At 44.1% G+C, this 25,730-nt stretch overlaps 1 protein-coding gene across 5 annotated transcripts in view; it reads left to right on the plus strand.

The window, feature by feature from the left end:
* Window positions 1–24,169, plus strand: part of STK4 (serine/threonine kinase 4) — a 90,393-nt gene extending 66,224 nt beyond the window's left edge. For 4 of the 5 annotated variants that reach the window (XM_061437705.1, XM_061437706.1, XM_061437708.1 and 1 more), the window contains one exon: window positions 19,878–24,169. In XM_061437705.1, coding sequence (XP_061293689.1) covers window positions 19,878–20,036 — 159 coding nt within the window. In that variant the 3' untranslated portion in view covers window positions 20,037–24,169. Of the gene's footprint in view, window positions 1–4,327; window positions 6,990–19,877 lie in introns of those variants that run through there. The other variant, XM_061437709.1, reaches the window with a different exon arrangement.
* Window positions 24,170–25,730: the final 1,561 nt, after the last annotated feature.

A 25,730-nucleotide genomic window follows, 5' to 3' on the forward strand; every position in this document is an offset into this window, starting at 1 on the left:
GAACCTCTTTGCATGATATGTATGTCCTTAGAAGTAGTTCTTACAAGTAGAACACTTGAGCATCAAAGCTTATACGTTTGAGATTGTGATACAGATGGGTACATTCCCCCATGGTTTTGGTGTCTGAATTGTCACTTTGTGTTATTTGTCAGTGGAGTTTGTATTTTCCTATTGATTCCAAAGAGTTCTTCATGTATCAAGTGAGCTTATAAATTTTTAAATAAAGATATTTTCCTAATTTAAAAAATCTTTATGTAAGGTGTCTGTTCAGGTATTTTTAATTCTATGTATTTTCATTTAGCAGCTTTTCCTTTGTGGTTTCTGGAATTTAATGCCACGTTTGGAAGTTTTTCATATCCCAGCATTATAGAAGTATTAACCCTTACTTTGTTTTAGAATGTTTATGTTTTTCTTTTTCAATATTTATCTTGTCAGGATGTGTCTTGGTATGAAGACTAAGGTTGCAATCCAGTTTCATATTTTTCTAAACAGCTAGCCAATTTCCCTAACAACCAATATTTTAATTATACATGGTGAATTTGGAATTAGCAAATCTCAATGGTGTCTCATAGCTATTAAAGTGGCTTCGTTTTTACAGATAGCAAGTTTCCACTTCAGACTTTGAGTTTAAATATTTTTCTGCTTTTAAAGCCTCTAGAAAGGAGCTGTGAACAGAACACCATATTGGTTTTGGCATTAACTTTAATGCATCTCAAAGAGGCTGATTCTACAGAATTTGATCCAAAGCACTTCTATGTCTTGATGCCTTTTTTGCCAAGCAAAATTGATTATTCCTGACCAAAAGGCCTTCAGTGCTGGACTGAAAAAAGAGTCGGGATCCTCTTAGGCTGGTTGCAGGTTATATAATTTGGCATCAAGTACAATGCTTTTTTCTTTTTCTCCTAAGTTTCTTTCTATTCTCTAGTCTTTAAGAGTCAGTGCTCCTTGTTGCTGAGTACTTCGTATTTGGAGGGCAAATTCAGGTCCTCTTTGTCCAAACCTTAGTAATTATAACTTAAGTGTGCTAAGACGCTTCAGTCGTGTCCAACTCTTTGCAACCCCACAGACTGTAGCCTTCTAGGCTTCTCTGTCCATGAGATTCTCCAGGTAAGAGTACTGTAGTGGGTTGCTATGCCCTCCTCCAGAGGATCTTCCTGACCCAGGGTTTGAACCCACATCTCTTATGTCTCCTGCATTGGCAGGTGGGTTCTCTACCACTATCAGTTCAGTCTCTCAGTGAACTCTTGGCAGCCTCATGGACTGCAGCACGACAGGCCTCCCTGTTCATCACCAACTCCCGGAGCTTGCTCAATCTCATGTCCATCAAGTCGGTGATGCCATCCAACCATCTCATCCTCTGTCGTCCCCTTCTTCTCCTTCCTGCCTTCAGTCTTTCCCAGCATCAGGACCTTTTCCAATGAGTCAGTTCTTTGCATCAGGGGCCAAAGTATTGGAGCTTCAGCTTTAACAGCAGTCCTTCCAATGAATATTCAGGACTGATTTCCTTTAGGATGGACTGGTTGGATCTCCCTGTGGTGCAAGGGGCTCTCAGGAGTCTTCTCCAATACCACAGTTCAGAAGCATCAATTTTTTGGTGCTCAGCTTTCTTTCTAGTCCAACTCTCACATCCATACATGACTACTGGAAAAACCATAGCTTTGACTAGACGGAACTTTGTCAGCCAAGTAATGTCTCTGCTTTTTAATATGCTGTCTACGTTTGTCATAGCCTTTCTTCCAAGGAGCAAGCATCTTTTAATTTCATGGCCACAGTCACCATCTGCAGTGATTTTGGAGCCCAAGAAAATAAAATCTGTCACTGTTTCCATTGTTTCCCCATCTATTTGCCACGAGGTGATGGGACTGGATGCCATGATCTTAGTTTTCTGAATGTTGAGTTTTAAGCCAGCTTTTTCACTCTCCTCTTTCACTTTCATCAAGAGGCTCTTCATATCCTCTTCTCTTTCTGCCATAAGGGTGGTGTCATCTGCATATCTGAGGTTATTGATATTTCTCCCGGCAATCTTGATTCCAGCTTGTGCTTCTTCCAGCCCAGCGTTTCTCATGATGTACTCTGCATATAAGTTAAACAAGCAGGGTGACAGTGTACAGCCTTGATGTACTCCTTTTCCTATTTGGAACCAGTCGTAGTTCCATGTCCAATTCTAACTGTTGCTTCTTGACCTGCATACAGATTTCTCAGGAGGCAGATCAGGTGGTCTGGTATTCCCATCTCTTGAAGAATTTTCCAGTTTGTTGTGATCCACACAGTCACAACACTAGCGCCAACTAGCCAGTCTCTACCACTAGCACCGACTTAAAATGCTTTTATTTGCTTATTCATTTATTAGTTTGATGACTAGCTACCTGAGGTCTTTCTTTTGACAGTGATTCCCAGCTTTCTCTTGTAGAATTCAGCTGTGGGTTGAACTTGTTGTGCTGGTATATTTTCACCTACAGTGATGATTCATTCTTTCACATCGGTTCTCTTTAAAACTTTAATTAGAAAGTGCTTTTATTTGTTCCAATGTGAAAACTCAAACCCAAGTATCTTAGCATCTGGGCAGATTCCACTCTTGTAGTCATTCTCCTCCATTATGATAGTGTCAAGAAGATTTTTATCATCGATGCTTGTTTCTAGGTCCAGCTTGCAGGCAGAAGGGCAGATTCTGCTGTTGTGTTTGAGAGGTAGTTTAAGTCTTTGGTTAAAACCACCAGCCATGCCGTACAGTTTCATGTCCTGTCTTATCCATCTGTTATGCCACCTGGCTAACCTTCAGTTTCCTTATCAGATATGGATAGAAGTCACACTCATCTCATAGGGTTGTTGTAAAAGCAAATGTGCTAATGCATGTGAAGCCCTAAGGACAGTTGCCTGGCCTGTACTAAGCCCTTAATAAATGCTGTTTCTTGTCCTCTTTTTTAGTGCTGGTTTGCTCTTCTGGATGTTGCTGTGCTGTTTTCTTGCCCTTAAGGTGTAAAAAGAATACATGCCCATTGTATAATGTTTGGAAGTTGAAAAGCTTAGAGAAGAAAATTTCTTCCACGGTTTCACCACCCCCAACAATAATCCCAGTTCACATTTTAATGTATTCGTTTCCGATTTCTTATACTTACATACTGTACACAGCTGAAATCATTTTGTGTATATAGTATGGCATCTTGATTTTTTTTTCACTTAACATGTCAGACATTTTTTTCATATTATTAGAAACATCTATAAAATTATCATTCTGATGATTATATAATAGTTCATCACATCTTGTGATTTATTTATTTTTTAAAATATTTATTTAGTTATTTGGCTGTGCTGGGTCTTAGTTGTAGCACCTGGGATCGTCAATCTACGTTACAGAATGTGAGCACTCAGTTACAGCATGTGAGATCTAGTTCCCTGACCAGGGTTTGAACCCAGGCCCCCTGTATTGGGAGCATGGAGTCTTAGCCACTGAACGCCAGGGAATTTCCCCACATGCTATTTTGATTAACTTCCCATTCTCCTTTCATTTGATGTTCAGTATTGGGAGCTTTTTTGGTTGAAGTTAGGTTGCTTTGAGGAGCTTCCCAGGTGGCACTAGAGATAAAGAACCCAACTGCCAGTGCAGGAGACATAAGAGACCCAGGTTCAGTCCCTGTGTCGGGAAGGTTCCCTGAAGAAGGGAATGGCTACCCACCCCAATATTCCTCCTGGAGAACCCCATGCCTCATGGACAGAGGAGCCTGGCGGGGTACAGTCCATGAGGTCACACAGAGACAAGACTGAAGCAACTTCGCACGCACACAGGTTGCTTTGAGATCATTCGAACTTATTAAGCCAGGCTTTGTCTCTTGTCAGTGAGAGGTTTGGGAATGGAGGCTTCCTGTTTGCTTTTGTTGGTGGTGTTTTGTCTGGGGAGAGTGTGAATGAATTTTAAACCTCAGATGTACTCTCTCTGTAGCACCATCTCTTGCCACCATCTCTCTGTCCTGGACTAACTCCCATGCTTGTGTGCTTGTTAACCTTCCTTTGATGACCTTCTTTTCATAATCCTGTGCTGAAAGAAAGGTGAATGGAGACCGTGATTAGTACTCTGGCCTCCTACCCTGCAGTGCCTCGTGAGTGCGCAGAGCCAGCCAGGATAAACACCAGTTGCACGTTAATGGTCTTTACTGGGGTAACCACGCCGAGCAGCTCCTGGTGAGAAGACTGTCCTAAATTGTTCCTGACAAGGTATACTATTTTTGTTTCAGATTTCTTATTTTTCCTGTAAAGCTGGGCTTAAAGTATGTTAAGGCTGAATTCATTTGTACGCGGGAATATAATGAGATCTTGTACTTTTTACTGTCAGAAAACCAGCCAAGAACAGCAGTCGGAAAAAGAAATATGTATCCAAAATTGCCCGGGCAACCTGCTGTTTAGATATGCTTTGAGAAACCACATGGCAGATGAATGTCGTCTTTGTCTTGAGTCACAGCGGCCTTGTTCTGCTGGGGAATCGTGCAGCTGAGGGAAGCTTGGTTTTTAACTTGGTTATTGACATGGCTCCAAGAGCAAGGCTTCAGCGCTGTGGCTTGTGACCCCAGAGGGCTGCTTAGAACGCTCTCAGCCTGGGGTGGGGGGATGGCGGGTGGTGGGATGAACTGGGAGATTGGGATTGACATATATACACTACTATGTATAAAGTAGATAACTGGTGAGAACCTACTGTGTAGCACAGGGAATTCCGTGCTCTATGATGACCTAAATGGGAAGGAAATACAAAAAAGAGGAGAGATATATATATGATACAAGAGATGCAGGTTCAATCCCTGGGTTGGGAAGAGCCCCTGGAGTAGATGACAGCCCACTCCAGTATTCTTGCCTGGAAAATCCCACGGACAGAGGAACCTGGTGGGCTATCCATGGGGTCGCACAGAGTCGGACATGACTGACTGAGTGGCTGTACATACGTGTATGTGTGTGTGTGTGTGTGTGTGTGTGTGTAGCTGATTCGCTTTGCTGTATAGAAGAAACTAACACAACCTTCTAAAGCAACTATACTCCAATTTAAGGGGAAAAAAAGAATGGTATCAACCTGTGTGAGCTTAACACTGCGTCTCATTGCCTTTGGTTCTGAGATGGCCTGAGCCCTGTCTGCTTGGCACTTCTTTCTTTTAAGTTCAGTCTTCATGGCCAGTTATTCTCAGCTATTACAACATAGGATGGTTTTTTTTTTTTTTCTCAGCCACACGGTGAGCCAAAGAGCAGAGTCCCGACCATGGGTTCCATGAATTTGGGTAGTGGCAGTGAGAACAGGAGTAAGAAATAATTTAGATATAGATGGCTTAGAACAGAAGAGCAGAAACAGACCCTAAGACCCGTGAACAGTGTATTGACAACGTCAGGCTCTAGGAAGGGCTGTCTTGAGGTCATGTCGACTGGGCTTCACTGACTGTGCAGGCAACAAATGCCCTATGTCTTGAATTCCTAGAAGCCGTGTCTCCCTCCATAAGCTCTTCTGGCCCCATGTCGGCCAGCAGAGTGCTGGGCTTTCAGAATGGAAAGGGACCTTAAAGGGTGTGTGTTCCAGTCCTACTGTGTCTCCAACAGGAGACATCATCGGGCATTTTCTTGCCTGCTTTTTAAAGAAAAAAATTTTTTTCTCTATTCTGTGGGTTGTCTTTTCCTTGATTTTTTAACTTTTATTTATTTGGCTGTGCTGGGTCTTAGTTGCCGCATGTGGGAACTGGTTCTCTGACCAGTGATTGAACCCATGCCCCCTGCATTGGGAGCATGGAGTCTTAACCGCTGGACCACCAGGGAAGTCCCTTCTTGACCACCTCTGATCATTTCTGAGAAGAGAGGATTCCATAGTGAGGAAATATACATACTGTTGTTGCTTTAAAAGGTCTGCCTGAAGATACTGTGTTTTTTGATTTCAGCCAAAATTTGTCCTCAGGTGACTTCTACCCACGTGTTTATTTTGGTTATTCCTCACAAAACCTTTCCAAGAGGTTAGTTGGGATTATCTGGATTTTCCATTTTACGGATGGAGAAAGCCAGTCAGTCTGGGTCTCTGTTCCCTGCTGACTGTAACCTCAGACAAAATATGTCATTCTGCATGCCTCAGATTATCTATACAATCGGGTGAACAGCCACAGCTATAAGACTTAGTGACAATCAAATGAGATAATACACAAAAAGTGTTTGATACAGTGACCAGCTAAGAATAATGTTTTAAAAATACTGGCTTATATAATTGTAATTATTACTATAATCATTATATACCAGTTTCCTTATATCCTACCCTCTCACCAAGGCAACCGGGGCGGGTGGGGTGGTGGGGACTTCGGTTTATCCTTCCATTCTATTGTCCTTTATATTTTCTTGATTTACCAGAAACTGCACTGTTAGTATGATAAGAAGATAGGATTAGTTTTATTAATGTAACAATGATTCTGGCCCCTGGAGATTTCCCTTCTTCCATAGGAGGAATCTGCCTTGTTGGGAGAACTGGAATTCAGTTCATCCTGTATCCTTGCAGTCCAAATTTCTTAGTCCATGGTCTTTTTGGTTTGATTCCAGGTAAATCTATGGTACTTTTTTTTCCCCACCTGGAAATCTTGGTTTCGTATAACTTTTAAAATTTTTTGACATAAAGGTTTAGATTTAAAAATTTATAGAATCTGTAGTCCAGCTTGCTTTTCATTCCCAGTAGTTTTGTTTCCTCTTTTTTCTTGATTAAACTTGTCAGCAGTTTTCTGTGGTTTTTTTTTTTTTTTTTCTTTTAGTCATTTGGAAGAATCAGCTTTTGGTTTGGGAGATCCTTGTCATTGAGCTTTAGCTTTTGAATTCATAATTTTATATTACCCGAATCTACTTTCTGTGTTTTTTTCCTGGGCTTTTTATTCTCTAACTGGATAATTAAATGTAATAATTTAAAATCATCTCTGTAATCTATCTATGTAAGGTATAAAATTCCCTTTAAGTATTATATGAACTACCTTCCACAGTTTTGTTTGTTTTTTTTTTTTAATTAAAAAAAAAAAATTTTTTTTTTTTTTTTTGGCCACTCTGTGTAGCATGTGAGATCTTAGTTCCCCAACCAGTGATTGAACCCATGCTCTCTGCATTGGAAATGCAGAGTCTTAACCACTGGACTGCCAAGGAAGTCCCCCACAATTCTTTATATGTATTTAGTTTTTTTGCTTTATAAGATCAGGTTTATGGAGGCTGTACCATAAAACTGGCTTATTAGTGTGCAGTTTGCAGAATTGTGACAGCTGCATACAGTGGTGTAAACACAGCCATAATCAGGACATAGAACACTTCCATCGCCTCCAAGAGTTTGCCTCATGCCCTGTCTTTTGTCCTGATAGTTTTATCTTTTCTATGATGCTATCTGGATGGAGTCACTCAGTGCATAGTCTGTGTTGGGTTCTTTGGCTGAGCATTCCTTTTTGCGATTCATCCATGTGGTTGTACGTACCTGGAGTCACTCCTTTGGGCCACTGAGTAGCTTTCAGTTGTCTGGCTAAACCACAGATTGTTTTTCTGTTCATCATTAGTACAGTTTTCAGTGGGAGCAAGTGAGTATTTTAGTTCCACATTTGGGCTGTAAATAAACACATTAGGCTCTTCTGGATTTGAAATTGTCTGGGCATTTTTCACATGGAAATTTTTCTTTGGGGTTTGGCATTGTGGACATTTTTCCATTTGTGGGCAGGCACGTGCTCATGTTGTCGTCAGTGGCGCCCTCCCGGTAGTAGCCTGGGTCCCGTCAGGAGACAAGAGCCACATAGTAGGTTTAACAGGGGAGGGAGTGACTCATCTAAAAACAGTACAAATGAACTTATCTACAAAACAGAAATAGACTTACAGATGTAGAAAACACACTTATGGTTACCAGGGGACCGAGAGGGGAGAGGTAAGTTGGGAGACTGGGATTGACACATAGACACTACTGTGTATAAAATAGATAACTAGTAAGGACCTACTGTACAGCACAGGGAACTCAACTCAATACGCTGTAACGACCTATGTGGGAAAAGAATCTAAAAGAGAGTGGCTGTATATATATGTGTGTGTGTGTGTGCATATATATGTATATATGTATAACTGATTCGCTTTGCCATACACCTGAAACTAACACAGCACTGTATTAATAAATCAACTATACTCCAATAAAAATTAAGAAAAAATACAAAGAGTTACTACCTATGATAAGTGAGGAACTGCAAGGTGTGAGAAAACTCTCTGTGGTTCACTAGGGCTGAGGGAGTGTCGTCAAGGAAGGACAAACTACCAGGGGTTCAGACCTCAGTAGAGAAGGCAGGGTTCGGCCCGTGGCATAGCAGAGGAGTTTGCTGGTTTAGCTAGACCCAAGCTGGCGCACGAGCTCTGGGGAAACCGTAGATGGCCCTCCGGAGTGCAGGCAAGGAGCAAGCAAGCGGCAGCCAGTGCCATGGATGTGCACTCCGGGTCTGGGTACCAGTGGGACCACAAGACCTTCAGAGCCAGTGGAGGTGCTGGTATCCACGTCGACAAGACTGCCAAAAGATTATGGCCACGCTGAGGATGCAAGGTAACACAGGAACCAGGTCCTGGGCTGTCAGTGGGCCACACTCCACTAACTGACCTCCTGTCCACACGGCTGCCCCAGTGCTCGGCATTCAGGGGAGCCACCTCCTGCTTGCACTGTCCCTCCAGACTCTTCTGAGAAAGCTTAACATCACACATGCTTGCAAGGAGAAGCGCTTTAAGAGCGTTTGTTTATGGCAGAGAAGGCTGCTTTCGGAGCTGAGAGGCAGTAAATTGGTAACTGATACACTCTCCTTGTTCTTTTTCAAAGAAATACTATCAAGTCAAAAGCAGTACTAACCATGTACTTGTGCTATTAACAGTCAGATATTTCACCAGGGGAAAAAAGTTTAAGAAAATGAGGACGTACAAAGACTCCGTTATAGACACGTATCAACATCATCTGAATCATGAAATAGACGTTCCCGTGCCAATTTAGCATATGTTATATAGTGAGTGAAAGTCGCTCAGTTGTGTCTGACTCTTTGCGACCCCATGGACTATACAGTCCATGGAATTCTCCAGGCCAGAATACTGGAGTGGGTAGCCTTTCCCGTCTCCGGGGATCTTCCCAACCCAGGGATCGTACCCAGGTCTCCTGCATTGCAGACAGTTTCTTTACCAGCTGAGCCACAAGGGAAGCATATTAACGTGTACATCATGGTATTAGCATCATTCTCCCCGCTCCCTGTCATTAATGATTCCAAATTTTATGCCAGATCCCAGGTTGGAGATAGTTTCTTTCTTTATGCTGCTTGCTCATTATAGAAAATATTTAGGATACAAATTTTAAAGAACAGTTTTACACCAGAGGAGTTAAGTGGTTTTTAACTCTGAGCTTGGATGAGCTTACTGCTAAGAATATGGTGATCACTATTTCTGAACCAAAAAACTAGGACACATGGTCTTTACAAAGAGTGCTTTCTGGTTCCTGAATTTATACACATTTGAAAAGTATTACTGTGGCATGAATTAAATCACATTTGAGTATCCATAACGATTAAACGTTGGCAGAAAAGAATAAAGGACTGTCTCAAAGCATCTAGGACACATACATATTAATACTTTTATTTTTCTGATTTAAGTTTTCTAAAAAAAGATGACTTTGAAAAAAAAAGTCTTAAATCAGAAAAAGAAAAGAAAATGGTAAAAATCCCTGTTTAGCAGTTTTGTGGTTTGGCAGAATAAAAAAGTATTTTACACACACACACACAGACAGACACATCCCTATCTATCTAGACCTAATTTTTTTCTTTTTGACAAGAATTTTGCAAGGAATTTAGGTCCTAAAACTTGATGGCCATTGCAGAAAGATGCTGACATGCCTTGCAGATAGAACTTAACTGCTTTAGTTGCAGAGTCCTTTTATTAAAGGATATTGAGAGAGTGTTTCCTTGTGGGTGGGCTTCCCTGGTGGCTCAGATGGTAAAGCATCTGCCTGCAATGTGGGAGACCCAGGTTTGATCCCTGGGTCTGGAAGATCCCCTAGAGAAGGAAATGGCAACCTACTCCAGTGCTCTTGCCTGGAAAATTCCACGGACGGAGGACCCTGGCAGGCTACAGTCCATGGGGTTGCAAATAGTCAGACATGACTGAGCGACTTCACTTTCTTTCTTTCCTTGTGGGTATTTGGGTTATAAATCTCTGATCCTCCATTATAGGGGAGCACCCAGCAGTAAGGCTCATGGAGGTTTCCAGAAATTGAGTGCTGTTCACTTACAAGTTTTCCTACTTTGAGAAAGCCCACGCTGAAAAAACTCAGGCCTGCAAAGTAGCTTACTTAGAGAGCTTTTACTTTCCTTCTTTACCAGTTTTCTGTAAACATTGTTATTGTAGTGTATTTAGATTAGGTCTTATTTATCTCTGAAGATACCTTTGGAGACTACCTTTATGAAATAAAGTGAGATTTATTTATATTTCAGTCTTCAGAGTTTGCTTTAGGATTCTTTGAGCTTCTTTTATTTGGCAAGATAAGAGAGAAAAAGAGCCTGGACTTTTTGTTACCTTGGAAATTTCCAGCCCCAAAAAGGGTCCAAAGGCACAACCGATAGGGATTTGTGTGTGACTAGCTGCTCCCTTCCTGAATTATTCAGCTGCATTAAAACAGCAGCTACTTGGTGCAGTTGGTGCTTTAGGTTTTTGTATCCTCTGAAAGATTAATATCCTCACAAGAATGATGATACTGTTGATGTCTCCCTTTAGTGCTTTCAAATGTCAGGGGCGTCGTATTCAGCTCTGCTCCTATACTCTTCCTCCTTTAGGCATCGACAATTATTTTATAACGTTTCATTATTCTAGAAGGCTATGTGTTTGCTAACTTCCTGAAAGTTTTCCTTTTATAGTTTGGCTTCCTTCAGTGTGCAATCTATAAATCAATTTAGAGCCACTCTTTTTTAAAATGTATTTATTTTAATTGGAGGATGATTACTGTACAATATTGTAATGGTTTCTGCCATGCATGAGTATGAATCGGCCACGGGTGTACATGTGTCCCCTCTATCCTGTGACCCCCTCCCACCTCCCTCCCCACCCTATCCCACCAGGTTGTCACAGAGCATCTGCTTTGGGTGCCCTACATCATGCATCAAACTCGCATTGGTTATCTCTTTTACATATGGTAATGTATATGTCTCAATATACTCTGAAAGTAGAATTTTTCTTAAAAGAGCAGTCATTAGCAGTCAAGACCAGCGTGGAGTTTTCTGTCCATTTTCTCTTGTAACTTTACTGCAATCATGAGAGTGGATGAGCTGTTCGTTTTGATTTCGGCCTGCATTGATCAGTCTGGAGTAAGTGACATAACCTTATTTAACACTCTTACATTATACTCAAACTTATTTATTGATTCCACATTTGCAAAGCTTCTGAAAAGCCTGGTGTCTTACTAGTAATTGCTGGAACCCAGTAAAAAGTCAGTATTATTTTCATGAAAAAGCTTCAAGATTGAAGGATCTGTTTCTTTATTAAATATTCATTGAGAACTCTCTCATGCTGTCCTGACTCTCTGAAAATAGATGTAGTTCCCACTTTTAAACAGCTCCCACTTTAGTAAAAGAAAAAGGGAATTGGAGAGAGACACGAGTGGGGAGGTTGAGCTGGGCTGCAAGGTTGAATGGGCATTCCCTAAACCGAAGACAGAATTCTGTTCTGCAGAAGCCTGGAGGCATGAAAAACCATGGTACCCAAAGGAATTTTCAGTAGCTATTAGTGATACTGATACAGGAACTTACACATCCCTTCATTTACTCAACCTAATTTTATTAGCTCCCTGTACCTCAGGTGTGATAGTGACTTGAAATAAGATTTGCATTTCATTTTTTAAAGTTCTACAATTCAGTTAGTGCCCCTTCTGTGCACAGTAAATGTATAAGAAGACAAAGTCTTTCTCTCAGAGACATTGACCACAGGGATTCTTCCTTCTCTTAACTGGTGTACATGTTGTCTTGATACAGAGTTGGCTTGGCTTTGCCCTCAGACAAGCAAGGGTTTGTGTCCTAACCTGATCACTTACATTTATTGGTTCTGGGGTCAGGGGAGAAATTCCTGTATCCTCCTCAGTCTCAGTTTCCACCTCTGTAAAATGGATACTTATTCCGTGGACTCGTCTGAGGCTCCCATGAGGTGATGCATGTAAAGGGCTGAGCACATAGCACTCAGTTCAGAGCAGCTCTCATTAGCAGTCATTGGGCACTTGCTCGGTAATGCCTCATGTTGTCGCTTGGTTCTGTGACTTATCTACCTTGTTTATTGCTGCTGCTTGTGTGAGGGGACCCTGCCATATACTTTTTGTCCTGTATACACCCTTCCTTGGTCATATCCCTCTATCACCTGCATTCCTGCCCAGTCCAAGCCAAGCACAAGTGTCTGACACAGAGCTGGTACTCACTGAACCTTTATAAAGTTATAATGTTGAGTATTAGCAATGCAGTGCATCTTGAGATCCATTATTCTTTTATATTTGGGGTATGAAATTTCTTTTTGGGTTTTTGCTGTGAAAAGCCCCATTTATAAAGTCTGGGGAAAATCTGGGTTTGGTCAAAACCTGACTACCTTTGGCCAACAGCTGTTACAAAACTCACAGAACCAAACCAAAACAACAAGAAAAAGCAGGTGCACTGTGATTTTCAGAGTAAGCTGTGAAAGTTCATGCCAGAACAGAGTTGGAATAAATTCTAAGCACGTGAAAGTACTACTTCAAAATTCCATTTTGTCATGGAAGTTTAAGGAAGACTTTGAGTAAATCACAAATAACTGAGAGAATGCAAGTACTGTCTACTATAGTAAAACCCCCTTATTTAAAGAAACATTGTCTTTTTATTTTGTTATTGTTTAGTCTCTAAGTCATATCCAACTCTTTGTGACCCAGTGGACTGTAGCCCGCCAGACTTCTCGGTCTATGGAATTCTCCAGGCAAGAATACTGGAGTGGGTTGCCAGTTCCTTCTCCAGGGCCTGATCCAGGGATCAAGCCTGGATCTCCTGTATTGCAGGCAGATTCTGTACCGCTGAGCCACCTGGAAAGCCCACTTTTTATTTATACCATTTGTCAAATTAATCCTTCACTTGCACACACACAATTCATACAGAGCCCTCTCTGAGTGGGAGGCTCTTTGGATGCGATCTGCAGGTTATCTGAGGCCAATCTTCTGACTCCTGTCGAAGCTCTTGTCATTTTATCACCATCCCTGCGTGGAGCCAGATTTCCTTGTTTCACCCAGGCTCAAAGTCTGCATTTCATTCCAGTCATCCTAGTAAATATTTTATACACATGCAGTCATGTCTTTGGTTAGAATTCTGGTATTGATTCAAAGTCATCATAAACTCAGAATGGGATTGCAGAAATAATTTACTGTTAACAGTTCTGCCACTTCTCTTCCTTGTTGGAGAGGCATGAGGAAGACTTTATAAGGTGGAAGCATGATTTGGCATGACAGTAATTTGAGTCAGAGGCAGTCACTTAAAATTCTCACAAGGCTTATTTAAGGAGCAAGATCTTTTGAAATTGAATGGCCCAGTGCTTGCTTAATCCATACAAGCTGTCATTTACTTGTCAGCATCCTTGCTCTTCTGCATCACTATCATCTCACTCACCTGCTGAGAGGTGACTGCATCATCCAAGGATCTTATCCTACTAAAGTGCCCAGTCCCCAGTCTTGAATCCATCCCTAGATGGAGACAAGGTCACATCAAGAAAGGCTGCCTATCTTTGGTGGATCTAAATCAGTGTCTTCGATGCCTTTTGCCTGATGTTTATATGTTTTCTCTGTTGCACTTTGGCTAACCGTCTAGGGGAGGGTGTTAAAGATATGGACTAGGGACTTCCCTCGCAGTCCAGCGGCTGAGACTCCGCACTCCCATTGTAGGAGGCCTGGGTTCCATCCCCAGTCAGAGAACTAGATCCCACATGCTGCAATGATCGAAGACCCACGTTTCACAAATAAGACCCAGCACAATCCAATAAATAAATAAATTTTGGAGTGGCATCCTGATAGCTTCCTCCAACTGTTAGCCTCTGTCAAGCTTCCTTGTCATCTTGCAAATTCCAAAGGTGTGTTCTTTCATGGTTGCAGTAAAACATCATCTGTGCCAGGACTTCAGCCTGACTTACCTGTCCTGAAAGGATGATGTGCTTGAGTTTCCTTTTTTAGGGATGTATTGTGACACCATTCTCGTGATAGATTTCTAAGTAAGAGTTTCTAGTAGCCACAGAGGAGGACTTAGAAATAGGTTTAAACCCTGTACCTTGGGTTGCGTGTTCACTATAGGCCTCATTGCAAAGGCAGGAAGAAACTCTGCCGTACATGCCGGTATGTTTAGTTTAGCCTGACTCTGCTGATGCCAATGACTCTGCTCATTGTCATTGTTAATCTCTGTGACTTGGCGCGTGTGATGAAACACCAGCCGGTTCTTCTCGGCTGTTCTTGAGGCCACTTGTGCAACTGACGTTGACACACTGTTGTTCAGAATCTCAGAGTTGCTAAGGCCTTTTGAGAAGAAGTCACTTGCTGTCAGCCTCATGGATCCGTCCTGGTGCCGGGAAGCTGAGGACGTGGCTGCCCTCTGGCCCCGAAGAAACAGGCCAGGTCCATCTGATTGGGCTTCCCAGGTGGTGCTAGTGGTAAAGAGCCTGTTTGCCAATGCCGGAGACGTAAGAGACTCGGATTCCATCCCTGGGTCAGGAAGATCCCCTGGAGGAGGGCATGGCAACCCACTCCAGTGTTCTTGCCTGGAGAATCCCTTGGACAGAGGAGCCTAGTGGGCTGCAGTCCATTAGGATCACAAAGAGTCGAACAGGACTGAAGCGACTTCGCACGCACGCACGCATGCACCAAGTTCACTGCAGATGCGTCTGTGAGTGGGGTGTGTGTCCTGTACCCCACTGAGCTCACCAAGCTCAGTTCTTACAACAGCAGCCACTATTTCTTTTACTAACCTATTTGGTCCATTAAAAAAAAAAAAAGGATTTAAGGTGGCAGCTCCCACTTGCCCTCTTTCTTTCCGTGTGCACCAGACACTATGTTCTGTACTTGACAGGCCCTCTAAGCCTCACAGCTGCCCTTGGGGAGATCCTGTTGTCCTCCTTTGAAAAAGCAGACAGGTGAGGCACGTAGCAGACTTGTCCAGGGCCGTCCAGCTCACAAGGGTACAGCTCCCGTGGGACCAGGGCCACCTGCCTCAAAGCCCCTGCTCTCCCCCTAAACCCACCCACTCCTCCAGCAGCCTTTCTGGATGAAATGGTCAGAGAAGGCTTGTTCAAGTTCTCTGAGGAGTTCACCCCTGAGCTTAAAGGAGTTCACCCCTTATCCTTCCTTAAAGGATAAGGAAGAACTGGGGACAAGCTATCCAGGCAGAAGGATCGTTAGCTGTATAGCCTTTGAGGCCAGAAAAGTATATCTGACAATGTGAAATAAAGCTTAGCTAGAGGGTCCTGAGCAGCAGCAGGTAAGGAAGTTGGAGGGGACGACAGGCCAGAGGTGTAGGGCCATTATAGACCCTGGTGAAATTGTTGGATTTTTTTCCTAAGTGCAGTAGGCAACATAAGGGCAGCTCATTTCTGTATTTTTAATTGTTTGCGGCTAGGAGATGCTGGTGGCCTGAATTGAAGGGTTGAAGGCAGAGATGAAAAAAATGGTTGGCTTTGACTCGTACGAGTATTTCAGAGATCAAAGGACTGGGTGTGCAGACAGGTGGTGACAGAAAGGGGAGAATTGGGGATGATTTTGAGCATCTGGGAGGATGGGCACCATTCCTGAGACGGGGAAGACTGGGGAGGAAGGAGAAGAGGTTCAGAGATGAGGGAAGGGTGGGTCTCAAGACTTTTGGTCTGGATGTGTTGAGGGGCTGAGATAGCTGGCAGGATCTGATTGGGGTGTGTGAGTCGAGTTCAGAGAATTCTGATCTAAAGGTAGAATTGTGGAGGGCGCAGGGTAGAGAGGAGATGCTAAATGGTGACCCTCCCTTTGGCTAGTGAAAACCCCGCAAGCTGCCTGTGTGGTCAGTGTGAGCATTTACTCTCTCAGGATGCTGGCTGCCACAGAACTTTTACTGCAGGAAATCCATTTGAAATTTATTTATGCCACCAAGGACCACGATGCTGAAATGCTATACTCGGAGCCATAAAGCCATTCTCTTGAGCTCATTTTCAGAAAAATCTGTATCTGGATGGTGTGGCTGGCTGACTGTGTTCTAATGGTCAGGTGTAACTTTAAGCTCCAAGGGCCTTAGAGCAATCTGAAGGTGGCTGAGATAAAGTCAGGGTGTTTCTTATTGCCCAAAGATTAGAATCAAGGGCAAAAGATCCCCAAAGACATTGGAAACCTAGAAGAAGCCTCGACCAGAGACACCCATCAATGACTCTGTGAGAATTTCACTGGCAGGAAAACGAGAAGGAAGATGTAGGATCGGGCTTATCCCACTTGAGGGCTTATTAGAAACACTTGAAGAGCATCTTTAGCGTCTGAAGCCCTGCCCCTCCCCTCCCAGGGAGCCTGATGAAGTAGCTCTGACTGGGGATGCAGGAGTCTGTATTTTCAACAAGTGATTCTGATGCAGGTGACCCATGGGTTGTACTTTGAGAAACACTGAATTTCAAAAGACCTTTAAGATCATCTAGGCAGCCCTTTCTTACAAGTGGGGAAACTGAGGCCTAGAGGGAGGAGGGACGGCCTAAAGTGGCAGGACAAGCTGGCGAGCCAGTGCAGTTCCATCACTTTCTTCTTTTCTTTTTCATTTCTTTTTAAAAGAATACTTGCTTGTTTTTATTTATTTATTTGGCTGCTCTGGGTCTTAGTTACCATATGAGAAATCTTCAGTCTTAGTTTCAGCCTGTGGGATCTAGTTCCCTGACCAGGGGTCGAATCCGGGCCTCCTGTGTTGGGAGCTCAGTCTTAGCCCTGGACCACCAGGGAAGTCCTGCCACTGAGTTTTTATCCGAATGGATGGACCAGAAGTAAGCCTCCCACCCCAATTCCCAACTCCCCTTTCTTCACTGTATGTTTTTCTTTTCTTTCTTGTATTACCTTCTAATCTGAGTCATTTACTAGTTTACTGTGTTACTTACCGTATGTCTGTCTCGCTTCACTAAAATGTATGCTTCACAAGGGCAATGATTTGGGGAGTTTTTGTTTTTCTTTTCACTGAAGTATCCTCTGTGCCTTGGACAGTGCCTAGCCCATAGTAGGTATTCAGTGAATGTTTGATAAATGAATGGATGAAAACTATTTTGTTAAACTATAAAGACTTGTTTTAACAGGCATTGTGGGAAAGTCCCACCCCTTAGGCACTGTTAACGCAAAATAGAGTAATATAGTTTGATTTTCACTCGTTTGACTCTGGTTTGAGTCAGAGATTCTAGGAACAGCTTGTTGATAGGAGATTTGTTGTTTAGTCACCAAGTTGTGATGGGAGGTTAGAGACTTTCTAATAATATTGTTAATAATAATGATAATATTAACAGCAACAACGATCACAGTTATTAATAACATTGATAGCTACCATTTGTGAGTGCTAACTATCCACCAGATACATGCGACGATGCAGTCCTGCACTCTGGCGCCACACCTGTTATGAACTCATCTAATTCTCACTTCAGCCCAAGGGTGGAGGAACTGGTATTGTCTGTTTTCCAGAGGAGAAAAGTGAGGCTCAAAGAGGTCAAGTTATTTGTCCAAGGCGACACAGCCAGTGCAGTTAGGATCTGTCCTGAGCTATTAACAATATCCAGTTTTAGGTTTGAGGTGTCCTCTCTTTGGAGAAGGGCTCCAAAAAAAAAGCCAAAGACTAGGCAAGCATCGCTTTCTGGGGTGTCCTTGGGCCAAGAATACCAACCTCCGAGATGGTATAAAGCCACACAGGCTGGAAGCAAGATGGAGTTTTTCAGCTCGACTTTCCAGCATTCCCCCACCCTCTCGAGTCTTTCCATTCTCATCTCACAAAGAACCTTTCGTCTTGAACTATGAGGCTTTTCTCACGTCTCAGACCACCTCCCTGAAACGGGCCAAGGGACATTCCTGTGGTGACTGGTCATTAAGCCATTTCTGCCGAGCCCACTGGAGCGCTTCCCACTCCACCCTCTAAAGGGAGAGGGGACAGAAAGAGGTTCCTTCACCCACCTTTCGACCCCCCTCCGCTGCTGAGGCCTCAGGAAGGGGCCGGGGCAGCCGATGAGTCTATAAATCTCCTGTGACGCTTGAGTGAACCTTTTGAGTTCCTGAAACACGGCGCCTGTCAACCGGCCGTGAGCTCAGAATTTCCCACCACCTGCTGTGGAGAATGTTGGCACTCATTCCCACCCCTGCGCGCCTGGCCTGGCCTCGCTCGGATGCAGGGAACACTCCACACAGACGGCCATGGCCACGAGGGCACGCGCCCAGCAGCTGCAGACACAGGTGGGAGATGGTGCCCCCCCGCCGCCCGGCCGTGGCCAAGAGCGTGTGTTGTCACACACACTGCCATCTTGAAGCACACAGGGCTCTGGGTGCTGTGCCAGCAACCCAGCAACCCCGGCCTCATTTAATTCTTACAGTAAACATGGTGCGGCCCTGTGGTCCCACTTCCATAGGTGAGGAAGCCCCAGAGAGCCTGGTCACTGGCCGCAGTCCCGCAGCATCTGCACAAGGCAGAACCGTGTTTCCGACACAGGTTGAGTGGGTTCTCAAGCCCGTGCTCTGCAAATCTGCCTTCTTCCAGTGCTGGTTAAGAGTAGGGACTCTGGGTTTGAATCTTGACTCTGCCACTTCTTTTCTTTTTTTCCAAAGATTTTTTTTGATGTGGAACATTTTTTTTTTAAGCCTTTATTGAGGTCGTTATAATATTGCTTCCATTTTTATGTTTTGGTTTTTTAGTTGAGAAACATGTGGGATTCTAGCTCCCCCAACCAGGGATCGAACCCGCACCCTACTACCTTGGAAGGCAAAGTCCCAACCCCTGGACAACCAGGAAAGCCCCTTGACTTTGCCACTTCTTGCCCACGAGACATCGGGCAGGCCATCAAGCCACCCTCTTCCTTGGCTTGTTCATCTGTAATGTAGGGATAATAATACACTGAAATCACAGACTTCTCATGAGGATTGAATTAATGGATGTATAATATTAATATACATCAAGCACTCAGTGTCTGGTGCGTGGAGAACACTGGGGAAACGTTCGCCATTGTTATTAATGTAGATATTCGGTCCTCTTTCTTTTTTCTCTCTGCCTGATGGAAACTTCATCTTAGAAGTTTCAGGGCTTCTCCAACTATCCCCCATCCCCCACCCACACTCAGGGTTTGTGTCTGTATGCCTGAGACACTTAAGTAGATGATCCCTATAAAGTACTTACTAGAGTGGTGCCCCCAGTAAACGCCAGCGATGACCAGTGTGCCATTGCCAAGACAGTGTGTGGAGGCGGGACGGTGGGGAGAGCAGCTGTCCTCCTGGTGTAGCGTCCAGGAGACATGGCCACCGTGCACACACCCATCTTATGGGTAGGATGAGAGGAGGGAGCCATTCTGCTAATTATATATATACCAAGTTACTGTTGTATTAGTGCCCTAACCAGGAATCCAGTGTAATTAACTTACAAGAGAGGGGAGGTGAAAGTCTTACTCATTAGGTTCCTGGTCAAGGAACAGTAAATCAAAGAGATTAGCACTTAGAACCCTTTCCTGGGGGGCTTTCCCTGGTGTTCCAGTGTTCAAAGCCAAGGGTGCTGGTCAGTCCCTGGTCAGGGAACTAAGATTCCACAAGCCAAGTGTTGCGCTCCCCCCTCCAAAAAAAAGAAGACCTCTTCCTAGGATAGGTTGTCTCCAGAAGCCACTGACCTGGGCCTTGTTGTGACTGCTGTCTGCCTCTCTCATAGCTGAAGAGTTGGACGGTGGAAGACCTTCAGAAGAGGCTCCTGGCCCTGGACCCCATGATGGAGCAGGAGATTGAGGAGATCCGGCAGAAGTACCAGTCGAAGCGGCAGCCCATCCTGGACGCCATTGAGGCCAAGAAGCGGCGGCAGCAGAACTTCTGAGGGCAGCCTGGCCCCAGGCCGCCAGTGAACTCTGGCTCACTCGCCCCTCCAGCTCGCCTCCCTCCTTTCTCCAGAGCCCCCTCTGTGAACTCAGGAACCAAGAAAGTGCGCCACTGGCCAGGGCTGCGGAGCCAGTCGGCACGCTGCCCCGCTGTGTGTATTTGAAGTTGGACAGGTATATATATATCATTTCCCAGGACTCATGTGGGCGCTTTGAACCTCAGACTTTCCCACCCCAGAACCAGAGACTCTTCGTCGAGTGAGAGCTGGGAAAGTGTCACGTGGTCTCTTTGTTTTTCTTCTCCCAGTAGCTTTCAGTGGTTCTTTCTGGAAGACTTTTTTAAAAAAAATATATAAATATGCACATATATATATAAATTATAACTAGATTCCCCACGTGGTGTGGTGGCATCTCTGTACAGGTACAGTTTTAAAACAGTTGCCTCTTTTCTGTAAGATAACGGTACTGTGGAACACGAGGGAGGAGGACACCAGGAGGCTGCAGGGGCCCTCCAGCCCCTGGAGCCGGCCTCACCCTCCGGCTGGGCTGTGCTGAACAGATGAGGTCGGGGTCAGTTCCTTCGCCATGCTTTCAGCCTTACGCGGGCCACCCCTGGCTTCCAGAGCTATTAGTGATGTCCTGGGAAAGACAATTTGCATTGGCTTTCAGAGTCTCAGGAGAAGCCTGGCGCCCTCCTTGCAAGCTTGGCCTTTGCAGTTTCAACACCCTTCATCCACCTCCACTCTCCCAACTGCCTAGAGTCACAGCACAGACACTGCCCAGTGCCTTAAGAGGAGACGTGATCCAAGCGAGGGCACAGGCCTACCCGGAACTCCCAGCAAAGTGGGGCTGCATTCAGTCCGCAAAAGGGGAAAAGGCTTTCCAAGTTCTCGTCATTCACGTGAAGAGGACACCCGTGGCATTTTGCTCCATGTTCCTTACAGACAGGGGTAGGGGGCGTTGCTTTTGTGACCCACATTCAAATATGTGACTGTTTTCTTTTCTCATTTTACTGCTTGGGGTCTGGAAAGGGTAAATGAATATCAGACTAAGATTTGTCCTCCAGGAGACTCAACCCAGATGTGTAGGATGCCAAAACTGGAAGGGACCATATAGATATCACCTGGCCTGATGGCGGCCCAGAGCAGGGAAGTGACATGGCCCAAATCACGAAGCAAATGAAAGGAAGCGCTGGGACTGGATGGTGGGGCCCCTCACTCCTGCTTCACTGGGCTAAGCAGCCCCTTCTCTGAAGGAAGACGCTCATGTCCATTTTGGTAAAGTTCCAAGGAACCCTGCTCATGGGAACTTGCCTGGCTTTGTCTCTTCAGTAGGCGACTGGCTGTGAAGAGATTCCCACGGGGAGCCAAGATCATTCTGTTTCAGCCATCCCACAAGCTCTACTGCATCTGCCAGATAGCACATGAGCATCACACAGGTAGATGCAGAGCCTAAAGCAGGTCAGAGGGTTTTGCAACAGACAGCGCTGAGCCATCCCTCTGCAGCTTTGGCTCTAGGCCACGTGTCACTTAGTCACATGGCCGAGAGCAGACAGTTGCGAAAGGCGACTGCCTTTTTATTTTTTAGAACCTCTTCCCCTCAGATAGGGGAGCCGTGACTGGGTTGCACCTAAGGATACTGTAATTTGACTCCATAGTTGCTCTTGCTGCCCAAAGCTGGGAATCAGTGGAGAGCCAGGGATGTTCCTCTTCTGTGGCCAGATTCTGTTCTTTGCAATGACAGCAAGTTATTGAAAAGGCAAGAGGCCATTGCTGGTCTGCAGGGCTTGGCCAGTTATGCAGCTACTTGGCAGATACAGAGAACAGAGGACAATTTGAGGATCCTGCTATAATAATAAAGGGCAGCTAGCAATCATGACCACTTACTATATGCCAGGCACTGAGCTAGGTAGGTAGGCTCTTTATGTCAGCTCCAACCTCCCCAATAACTCTGTGAATTAAGTATTTTATCTCCATTTCATAGAGGATGAAGCAAGTTCAGAGAGAAAAAAAGTTCTTTCCATAGGTGGTACAGCTAGTAAGTGATAGAATCAGGATTCATAGCATCACCATGTAGGACCAGTATTTACAAGGAAGAGGAAAACCACAAGTCTTTTTAAAAATTTTATTTTATTCACATATAGTTGATTTACAGTGTTTTGTTAGTTCTGCTGTATAGTAAAGTGACTCAGTTATACATCCTTTTTCATACTCTTTCCCACTGTATTTTATTGCAGGATATTGAATATAGTTCCCTGTGCTATACAGTGAGACCTTGTTGTTTATCCAACAAGCCTTCTTAAAAAGGAAGTGACCACTTTTCTTGCACAGACTAAAAAACCCAGGCTGGCATTTTTAGGTTGGGAAACCACTGAATCGGTCAAGTCTGACAGTCAAGTGAGTTAAAAAACAAAGTATGGAGCATGAATTTCCCTATACCATCTGCTGTGCTAATTAACAGTCCTGCCTCAGTTTCCCTCTCTCCCTCCCTCCCTCTCTCTCTCTCTCTGTTTTTTAAAGGATTTTGCACTTGGCCAGACAGGAGAGGAATGCCCATTTTCTCCCTTCCTAAGCTAGATCCAAGTAAAAGAAGGTTCAGTTTTTCCCCGTAAATATTCTTGGGTGATGAGTCTTGATCTGAAGTTTATTTTGTTTCAGCTTGTGTGCATCCACCATGCTGGTCCAAAAAGTGCATTGCTCTCCAGTTGAGCTAGACGGAGCCCTTTGGCCAGAAGTCAGTGTATTTTGGATGAGATAGATTTTCTGACAAGGTGTGTTTGTTTTCTTATGCCAGAAGGCAGAGAAGTCAATCCTAGTCATTTTTCTCCTTGGATACTAAATTCATATAGGTCAGCTGGCTTCCTGTAGAGCCCTGAGCTTCATCATTTGTGACTCCAGCTTCCACGGGACTCTGAGCCTCTCACTTGTTCTCCCCTAATAAACAATGACCCAGACCTAACTGTGTCTTTTAAAAATCTCAGATCCTCCAGGAATATCTTTATTGCTTCCTCATCAGTAATTTTGCAGCAAATTTCTATTTTTGTTTTTCCTTGTCTGTTCTCCCAGCCACCAGTTGATAGACAGATGAACTGGTGGATAAATGTTTGGTGTGATGGATAGATAGATACAGACGACAGACAGAACCAGTACTCTGAAGCAACTTAAGAACTATGGCCTTGATTTCTTGAAGCTGTAGGTTCTGATCCAGGAAACATTTATTTAGCACCTGCTGCCAGAAATTTATTATACCATTTCAAACTCAGTAGCACTTACTGGTATCAGGAATGAGAGGTGACACCAGTATAGACCCTACAGATATTAAAAGGCTAATAACAATTTTATGAACAACTTAAATAAAACAGACAAATTCCTTGAAAGATACAAAGTACCAAATCTCACTCAAGGAGAAGGAGATAATCTGAACAGCCCAACATCTACTAAAACTTAATATCTCTGAGAGATACAGGTATCTTTGTCCTCATTTTACAGAAAAGGAAACCAAGGCTCCAAGAGGCAAAGTCTGTTGCTCAAGGTCAGGTAACTAGCATACAGCAGAGCCAGAGTTCATATCCAGGTCTTTTCTTCCAGTGCCCTTTCTAGCATACCATGTTGCCTCTAAAGACTGCAGCTCCTTTTTTTTACCTGAAAATTGTTCCTGCCCAGTGCACATCCTATCTGCCATCTTTCTTAAGCACTGTGTCTGTGTTTTCATCAGGATTATAGTCATTGTATTTGGAATTGATGTACTTTTTTGTGTTTGGGGTGGGGGGGCGGGGCGGGAAGAAAATCTCTTCCACCAGCTTGCACTCGGACCAACTTGGAAAAAAAAAAGCTTAAATGCTGTTGCAGACGTACAACTTAAAAATGTGAAGTTTGTAGCTTTAACTTTTTGTAACAAAAACTAATAACACTGGCTTAAGTGCTGACTTGAAATGCTATTTTATAAAGTTTGGATGTAAATAATCAATTGAGGTCAGCAGTTTGTATATGTATGAGACATAGCTTCCTCCATTGCCCTTTTTTTTTTTAATTGAGATGCTTCCTATGTGCTTTTATGTTAGAATTGTTCTCCCTCCTTCCTCCTTCCTCCACTTTGTCACCTTTGTTTTAAATAAACTGTCCTTTGGATCAGAGACTGTTCTCTTTTTAAAAACAACATCCTCAATCTATAACCTGGATAATGGTATTGTGAACCATTGACTCTGTGCTGTGTTTATTCCAGAATCCAAAGCCAGGGGAGAGGCAGGTGGCGTAGGGAGTAAATTTTTGTTGGACACCTGCTACGTGCCAGGTACTGAGCTAATTGTCAGGGGTTTAAAGATGGAACCAGACACAGCTCTGGCAGGCCACTCAGGGAGTCAGTCCAGCCCACAAGCACACAACATTGAAAATATTATGGCAGAAGGAAGTACACAGCCTGTGGACACAGGAGGAAGGAGCAACAATCAGTTCTACTGGGATGTCCAAGGAAACTTTTCTGGAGGAGGTAATAGCATCCTGAACTTACAAAATGAAAAAGAGGGGATTTCCTGGGTGATCCAGAGGTTAAGACTCCATGTTTCCACTGCAGGGGGCATGAGTTTGATTCCTAGTCGGGGAACTAAGATCCTACATGCCTCAGAGCAGCTAAGCAACTTCTCTGTTAGAAAAGCCTGTGCACCTCAACTAAGAGCCCACATGCTGCAACTCAGACTTGATGCAGCCAAAAAAAAAAAAAAAAATTCATTAAAAAAAAAGAAGATAAAGCAGAGTAATGAGGTTGAGAGCAGTGTGTGTGTGGCGGCGGGGGAAATACAGCTCCACACAGAGTGATCTATGCCTGCCCCGGAAAAGATGACTTTTGAAATGCATGACAAGAAGCCAGCCAGGTGGAAGGCATGGACGATACCCATTCCAAGCTGAAGGAACAACAAGAACTAAGGCCCTGAGGCAAGAACAAAAGCTTGACTTGCTAGAAGGACAGTCACTGTTCCTGGAACAGAGTGTTCGAAGGACAGAGTAGGTGGCAGTGAGGTCCGAGGGGTGAGACAAGGGCGTGCAGGGCCATGTGGTCTATGGGGTGGGGCTTGGGTGTTTATTCCTGATAAGACGAAGGCCGTCAGAGGGTCACCACCCAGCCCCGTGCATGTGTACGGGGTAGCTACTCTTTATCCCTCAGCATATGTCTCAGCCAGCATCCTGCTTTGATGAATGATGTAACCGAGGCCCCAGATTCGGCCACATTGCATCTGAACTCAAATTCGGGTTTCTTGAGCCCAGCTGGGGCCTCAAGTAGAAAGATGAGCCTGATTTGCGATCTGTGGACATGCAACTACTTCCTTTCCTGTGCCTTCTGTGCAGAGTTGCTTTACTAAGGAGAACACGAGCTCTGAAGAGGATTGCTGAGCTGTCTTTCCTAAGTATATTTTGAGGGTTAATATGTTATAGTACCAGGCATTTTCCATGTATTATCTCACGTGAACTTGATATTAATACTCTGACTTGTAGGAGTTTATTAGATCAAGACAAGTGAAGAACAGGCTCAGAGAGGCAAAAAAATCCAACTAAGACCACACAGTTCCTAGTAGAAGAGATTCAAGCCCAAGGCTCTCTGGCCTCAGAGCCCATATTCTTTCCTCTGAACCACATCACTTGGTAATGCTCATAGTCTCCCATCACATATAAGTAATTTTCATACCTTCCCACCTGAGAACA

The sequence above is a fragment of the Bos javanicus genome, chromosome 13, assembly GCF_032452875.1.
Source record: "Bos javanicus breed banteng chromosome 13, ARS-OSU_banteng_1.0, whole genome shotgun sequence".
NCBI lineage: Eukaryota > Metazoa > Chordata > Mammalia > Artiodactyla > Bovidae > Bos > Bos javanicus.